This window comes from Acyrthosiphon pisum, chromosome A1 (assembly GCF_005508785.2).
Source record: "Acyrthosiphon pisum isolate AL4f chromosome A1, pea_aphid_22Mar2018_4r6ur, whole genome shotgun sequence".
Taxonomy (NCBI): domain Eukaryota; kingdom Metazoa; phylum Arthropoda; class Insecta; order Hemiptera; family Aphididae; genus Acyrthosiphon; species Acyrthosiphon pisum.
Genome location: NC_042494.1, coordinates 59,438,251 through 59,446,579, shown reverse-complemented (window position 1 = coordinate 59,446,579; position 8,329 = coordinate 59,438,251). Strand labels below are relative to the sequence as shown.

The following is an 8,329-nucleotide window of genomic DNA, read 5'->3' as shown; positions in this document are numbered from 1 at the left end:
CTTGGGTTGGATGTAGTGTGTAAATATTATTACTTACATGCAATAAATATGTGTTATGCTTAAGTTTACAATGATAAGATACTTAAAAATGTGGATACAATTATTAATATATTAATTAAGTTAGAAGATACCATTTACGTTTTACCTAGCTTAAATTCATAATGAAGATTAAAGTCAATAGTTAGAAAAGTAATATAGTACCGTAAACGAAACTGGAGTGTTTACCGTACTTGATTTAAATCAGTGGACGGATTTTTCAACTCCTACATAATGTTTTAGGTACAATTAATATTTAGAAAACACGTTTTCTTGATAAAAAAATATTCCATATTATATTAATATAAAAAATTAAAGCCAACCCGAAAGCATATTTATGATAATATATAGTATATAAATTATTTTTACTAACTATATAACGTTGGTATATAGAACACGTCATATTTATAAAATATTATGCAAACAAAATATGTCAAATATATTTGAGAGCATAATATTGTATATTAAAAAGTTGATTTCCTCGAAGTAACATCTTGGCATACATGATACATCTTATAAAAGGCATACATCTTTAAGTAGTTTGTTTTAGGTTGTTATAGTCCTTATTTTATATTTATAAAATTATAACGTACACAATTATACGTAGTTATACGTGCCAAATCTACATAGTAAAGCTATTAAGTTTCACAAATTAATATTTATAATTTATAAAATTAATGTCAATAGTATGGGCACCAAATACCAATATAATATAATACATCATAATAATATGCTCTTTATACAGATCGTCTATTTCTATATATTATTTATAAATATAAAATATATAATAATATACACATTCAACTGATTAAAGCTGAAGCCTGAATTACAAACCAAACCAAATAGAAATATGAACGTCAATGTACATAGAATGATTTCCGGATATTGATATAAGTATAAGGTATATAGTATATAAGATAAACAATAAGAGGTCAGAGGAATAATATACGTATTATAATAATATTATATTGTGTATAGGTAAATAAAAATTTGATATCATTTTCAATAAAAATGGTAGGTACAATGAATTAATATGATTCTATAATTTTAATATGAAATAAAAGAAAAGACGACACAGGACGGACATCTAATATTTATTTTATACAAATATCAGACATATTTTGATCAAATATTGTTCAAAAGATTCATACAATTACATACTATAATCATTCAATAAAAATAAAAATTCAACCAGCTTATTTAAACAGTAAATCAAATATACCTAACTTAGTAATAGGTACGTTACAAGCTGAACATAGAATTCTTCTGTATTAATATATTATTGTCAGTGTATAGGTACATTAAAATATGTATAAGTACAAGTTATTCGAAACTCAAAAGAATGTTGAACACTCTAATAACGACTCACTTGCGGATAATATATGTATATTTATGATAGTATCTAATTTAAATGTTAAGAATTATAATGAAAAAATAAACATAGACACTACAGCATTATTATGTGAATATAATAATAATTATATAATATGAATGTATATAATCTAAATTATTCACCATTTACCTATTAATTTGTAACGGTCTAAACTTAAATAACCGCGATAAAGAGCTTTGTATTTAATTATAGTAATTATAATTAGTTTAATACAATTACATAATTTTTTTTCGGATTTAAAACTTGACAATTTTTAAATTCTGTACGATTACATTACATAGGTAATATATACCTTGAGAAAATCTTAAAAACACTATAGAATTTACTGTATTAATATTTATTATAATAGTACTATACCATAGGTACAAATGTAATGTTCATTGACATATGCTTTTCACTGATACAGATTAAAATGCTATACCTATATATTTTTTTAATAAACAAACATAATAAAAAAAAATAATATTTCAGTTGCGCTAACTTGTTTAGGAAATTTTAATTAGTAGTAGCAGGTACCTATGTAAATTGGCAGATGAGTAAATAAGGTTGTTACGTTATAAAAAAATAATTTACCTTCTTGCAAATACGACAAGAGTATTATCGATTTAAGGATAATAAAGATAGCCTGTTGTAGATTTATAATAACAACAATATTAATATAATGAAAATAAAATATTTTTACTTAATATTCTGCTTGAAATTATGAACTTTCGTCTAAGAAACATTTAAAAAAATCACCGTGATAAAAATAATATAAATTATATTTGCAAATTCGGCGTTATAAGCAGTTAATAATTAATATTGTGAACATACCCTTCTTTGAAAAAAAAAAAAAAAATAGCAAGATTATAAGTGTTCAGCTAAAGTATAACGTTTCATATAAATATATTATGTATTATTACCTTATATATTTTTTAATTTATGTTAGATTAAAACAACGGACCGGCACTGCAGCATATCGGAAAACCGAGTGGTTAATATAACCGCGGTTGATGCCACGGTTGCAGATCATGATTTTACTTATCAGTCGTCAGAGCACATCAAATGAAAACGGACCGACGACGTCCAGGAAGCACAAACAATAAAAAGCGACGAGAAAAACGCGATGACATTTTCCATTACAATACAATTTTATATTTTTCACAAACGCGTTTCTAGTCTATTTATCCGACGTGAATCCGTAACAACAACAATAACATGTCACTGAGCGTTAAATAAGTGCTCGTAACATATTGTCTAAGTACAAAAACATATTATGTATATGTGTACTATCTAACGATAAAGTAAATAGTAATGTATAGAGTGAACCATTCCACATACATTTAAGCCAATTATTAGGATTTTTAAAAAAATATTTTTTATATAATTTGAAGTGGGTACATACTATATATATACTACCTACATTTATACAATCTATGATTATTAAAATGTATACAATTTTACAAAAAGATTTAAGATTCTATGATTGTGTTTTTTAATGAAAATCAATATATTTTAATATTTATAATTAGAAGTTGAAAAATTACTATTAGGTATCTAAACGCGATGATGAATTTATATCAGATGCTGAATCAATGTTTATTATTTTGTATAATTCTGTATCCGATTATAAAATTGAAAAACCTCTAAAAAACCAATAAAATAATATTTTTTTTTAAATTTAAAAGTAGTGCTCTTTCAATACGTTTATAGCTGTACATGAAAACATTTATTTTATTCGGTAAAATCTAACTATACCAAAGTGTAGCCAGTTAAATAGATCACCATGTACGTGAATATACTATATATATACCTACTTATGTACTGACTCTGCACACAGTTTCGCGGGATAATTAAATCGTACATGTTCACGCTGTCTATACACATTATACTTACATTACTTACTTACATTTTATATTATAGTCGCAAGGGTCGGTGTACCATGTCGTTATTAATACAATTCGTGATGTGCACGCGTTATGCCATATTACATTATTCACATAGGCGGTTGCGTATATTGTTGTGATATAAAGATAATAATAATATAATGAGCGGTTTTCACCGAAAAATCTTCCGGTGTCATCGGGCTTAAATATAGTCAACACTAAGGGAATAGGTCTCATTCAGGCAGAAGTACTGCTTGCTCGCATTTCGTCCACTAAACAAAAACATGAAGGGCTCTGCAGTTATTACGGTAAGCGATTTTCATTTTATAATAGGTAATACATATAATATAATATGATATATGATTAAAGTCGTATTTAGACAACGTCATATTATACGAATTCGGGGACTCGGTTTTATCTTCGAATTGTAAAAATCTTTTAAATCCAGTCCAATCCTTGGGTTTTCCCGTCTTCATTTTATCGTACAAAGCGCAAAGGACATTTTTTTTTTTTTTTAAAGTTAACATTAATATCTATAATATTATAATATATATAGTTACACACTCGTATACAACGATAGAGTATTCGAGTAGTAAAATGTGTTTGCGGTTCACGGCGTATATAGGGAATGTTTAAATTTTTTACGAAGTTGAAACAATTTAACGGTTGTAAGAATAATAAGAATTTATAGTCTATCCCATATTTGAACTTTGGGAGACTCTCGTCGTGATATAACGTTACGATAATTTGGGTTGGTTATTCTAGTATACCCAAGTTCATATAGTAAATATCCTGCAGTTTATAAGTACCGTACAATTGGCCAAATTACAAACTTGTTTTGGGAAATGCGCACAGACATATTATTGGGGTGTTACTATATGACCATTGAGTATGACCTTTATGTCGTAAAATATAATATCAATGCTCAATGCCTTATCAAGCGATGTCGCGTGTATTTTCCAGTCGTACGTTTTGCTGGGTATGGTCACGTGGTCGCAGTGTTTGCCGTACGGCGAATACCAACAGGCCCAGTCGTTCGGAGTCCACGAAGTGCACGAACCGTCGTACAACGACGGCAACGGCTACCCGCACCGGCCACAACCAGCGGCGGCGCAGCTATACAACCATCACCTACAGGTGCAGGACCATCACAAGGACCATCATGACGACCAGCACGAGGACCAACACGAGCCGGCGCACTATTCGTTCCACTACGACGTGCACGACCCTCACACGGGCGACGTGAAGAGCCAGCACGAGACGAGGACGGGTGACGTGGTGACCGGGTTTTACACGCTGGTGGAACCGGACGGCACCATCAGGACGGTGAAGTATACGGCGGACAAGCACCACGGGTTCAATGCCGTGGTGGACCGCAAGAAACCCAATTTCAACGTCGGTACTTTCAACTATCACCACAACAACCAACCACAACAACATCACTATAAGTGACAACGTCTTGCGGCGCAGCACACAAACACTGCACGTGAGCAAAGTGACTATACCTAGTGATTGCCTGCATCTAAGGGGAGGATAATATATATTTCCGATTATAGAGTAGGTACCTGTCCAAAAACGATATGTTTATACTTTATAGCTTCGCTCGTACGTAAAATCAAAAACACCTTATTTAACTCTAAGACTTACAACTATTTGACTCTCCCTCCCACCCAATCATTTACACGCCAAATCACATATTTTAAATACTGTTTTATATAGATTACAATACGCATATTTATGTAAATAATGTAAAAGCCCCACTTTATAACATGAAATACCAAATTCAAAATTACGAATGACAAATGCGTAGGTTTAAAAATAATACAATCAGAGGGAGATGACGTTACTCCGGAACTTGGCCATTTAAAGTAACCCGATAAATTATATACTTCTAACGGCATCCTATATAAAGCGTTCCCCTTCCCATGATCTTAATCGCCTGTATAATACACTTATAATTAGGTTTGTATAATATTTATCTCATATTATTATATATTGTAGTATTGCTTTTTTCGGTTGTAAATAATAATTTTTGTCTACAATATTGTTTCATCTGTTATTAGTGTTTGATACATTTTTAAACAAATATAATAATTACATTTTTTTTTTACAAGCTAACATTTTTATTATCTGGATATTTCGTAAACTACAACACGATATGTCCAAATCACACACGATTTATTCGTCTTATTGCCACAGCACGTGCAGCACCCGTAATGTAGTCATAGCGGATGCACATGCACCTATAATAGGTAGGTGGGCTTGACGATGATATACCACACATAAAATAGTAGTCTAAACAAGTGCGTAATATTCGAGTTTGGCATACATACGAGCAACCGTCATCAGGAAACGCGAACAACCCCGATTTTCCCCAAAACCATGCCAACACGATCAGCACAAGAATCGCGTGTACATTTATATATATTAACATAAGTGGCATCTATATAGTGCGATACCCAATATCTAATCATTTATAATTCTATAGAAGATACTAAGATAGATGATTCGTATACGGTAAACTCTAAACCGGCTGAAATGCGACCAGAACGATTGTTTGTTGCGTATTCGGTGAATATCGATTAAAGATTAGGTACCTAGGTATTTATTATTTGGTAGTCGCAGAGTTAGCTGCATTGTTCCAACTTAACGCTTTTTAAACGTGTTATGTTTATATATTTAAGTTACAAACGTAACTATATAATGAGCAAGTAATTATACCTATGCAACAAATTGTTATACTACACAAAAATTTTCCATTTTCAGAGGAAATAGTAGAAAATAAAAATGGACATTCAAAATATCTACGAAAAAGAACAATATATAATATGTAGAATAACAATAAAAATAAAAAAGTGTACCTATAAAAAATTGAAAATCGACATATTTCATACTATTTACGGTTAATGTATTATTTCTGTAGCAGAAGTATAAAGTCGTTACAAGTGTGAAAATTGGTTTTTAGCGTTGGTTTGTTCCAAATATTTATTCGAATACGTTTAGGTATAAAGGTTATATTATCGAGCACATTTTATAAAATTATCAACAACGACTTTCGACTAGAGTATGTACGACGGAATTGTTTCGTATGCCAACATGTGATACGTTAATTCACATGACTATTTGAATGCGTTTGGCTCGTCGTTTTAACGAAATATATATACGGTCTCGTGTCGTCATTTGTTTGGCAATACACAAACTCAAAGCATATAATAAGTGACCGAACCGATTTTGTTAAGATTTTTAAAGAATTGACCTGCACCCACTGAGCTGCAGATGGTTAGTAAATATTCGTATCGGAAACCCCGAAAAACGCCCAATATCGTTTTAAAAACTATTACCAAACAACATAACTGTACTTTTATGCATACCTAATATAATATATAGGTACACCATCATATAATCTTATTTAGGTACATCCTATACAAGCCACTACCCGTACGTGAATTACAGATTCGTGTCATGTGCAATATGTATAATTATGTTTATATATATATAAGTGTACAGTAATTAATATACAATACGTTAATTACAATATTCTTATACAGAGTGGTTTATAGAGTTTGTTCCCGTCAGTATCTTTTTTAAATAAAATTTAATATTCTATAACAGATCCACGCAACTGTTGACATTAATTATACATAATATTATTGACATACTAATAATTATTGGTTTACTCAAACTAAAAAAGGTGGGTAAGTGGATGTCGCTCTGCTGTACAGTAGGTTACAAGTGGGTCACTATATAATGGATAGTATTAAATTTGAATTTAATGATATAATATCACTGTATAAGAAAAACGATTCTGAGCGGAGACGGTTTGTCAGTCTAGGTATTAGACATACCTATTATAGGTATACTTATCTATAGTAGGTATTAAAAAAAAATTGACCTATAATAGGTATCAATAATAAATTCCAAATTAATCATATCACAATATCCATTAGGTAACGCGTTATACATCAACAAGAAACCGTGGTACTATCATAATTTGAGTTTCTTTATGATATTTTTTTTTTTTGATAAAGGTAGAATAACTTATAAGAAATCTTGTATTACATTTTAAAATCTTAGTTCTAAAAAGAAAAGTTTTTACGAATTATTAACTCAAAATAATTTGCAAATTTTCGTGATTTTTACATATTTTGTCAATTTTTGAACTTTAAATGATAATAAAAAAAAACTGTGACTAAGGATTTTTAATATTTTTCAAATGTCATTGCAACAATATAGTAGGAGCCTTGTATTAAATTTTCAAGTTTTTACTCAACAAATAAAGTTTTATTGACATTCATAGAAAAAAAAACTAATTAAATTGGAAACTCAAATTGTCCGTAAACAGCTCAAAACAAATCAAAATATTTTGAAAAATTTATCATGTATAGAAAATGGAAATATAAACAACCAGTGAAAATTTCATGTATCTACAGTCATATTTTGTTTTAAAGTTACACCAAAAACCAAAATCAATTTTCTCGAAAACAGATTTTGCGTAAAAATTCCTGTTTTTCCTTAATTTTTCTTTTATTTTTCACGGCGCTTTTGAAAACTATTGGAAAAATGTCCCCCCCAAAGTACCAACTAGATTCACTTTCCTATAAGAAAAGGTACTGTTGAAGAAAATCCAAGCACTTTTACTGTCCTAAAAGGTGATGACAGACACAAAAATAAAAAAATAATAAAAAAAAACACACATCATTGTAAAATCAATACATTCATCGTTCCACTCAGAATCTAAAACTAAATACTTCATTTAATTTAATTTGAATTGTATGATTGATTAATATGTATACTTACATTACATGCTTCTGAGCTAACTGAGATTGGTTCAATTATTAAGAAATAGGCTAATACAAGCTATCGAAGCAAGTCAAAAACATTTATTTATATCATAAATATATATTACAATGAAACTCACTATATTTGGTATTTGGTAAACAGTTATAAAGTAGTTGAATTAGTTCATTTTTAAAAATAACTTTGTAGTCACTGTTTATTACACACACAGTGACGGCACTACATACTTTGGAGCCCT

General features: G+C 29.7%; 1 protein-coding gene across 1 annotated transcript; it reads left to right on the top strand.

Annotated features, from left to right (window-relative positions):
* The first annotated feature begins 2,957 nt into the window (after positions 1-2,957).
* LOC100570764 (histidine-rich glycoprotein-like) lies at positions 2,958-6,966 on the top strand. The gene is made up of 2 exons (XM_003247326.4): positions 2,958-3,602; positions 4,258-6,966. The coding sequence occupies exons 1-2, from the start codon at positions 3,579-3,581 to the stop codon at positions 4,744-4,746; spliced, it is 513 nt and encodes a 170-aa protein (XP_003247374.1). The 5' UTR covers positions 2,958-3,578; the 3' UTR covers positions 4,747-6,966.
* Positions 6,967-8,329: the final 1,363 nt, after the last annotated feature.

Coding starts and splice junctions, on each gene's coding strand:
- LOC100570764 (XM_003247326.4), top strand. CDS start 3,579: ATGAAGGGCTCTGCAGTTATTACG. Junction 3,603..4,257: donor AGGGCTCTGCAGTTATTACG/GTAAGCGATTTT, acceptor TGTATTTTCCAG/TCGTACGTTTTGCTGGGTAT.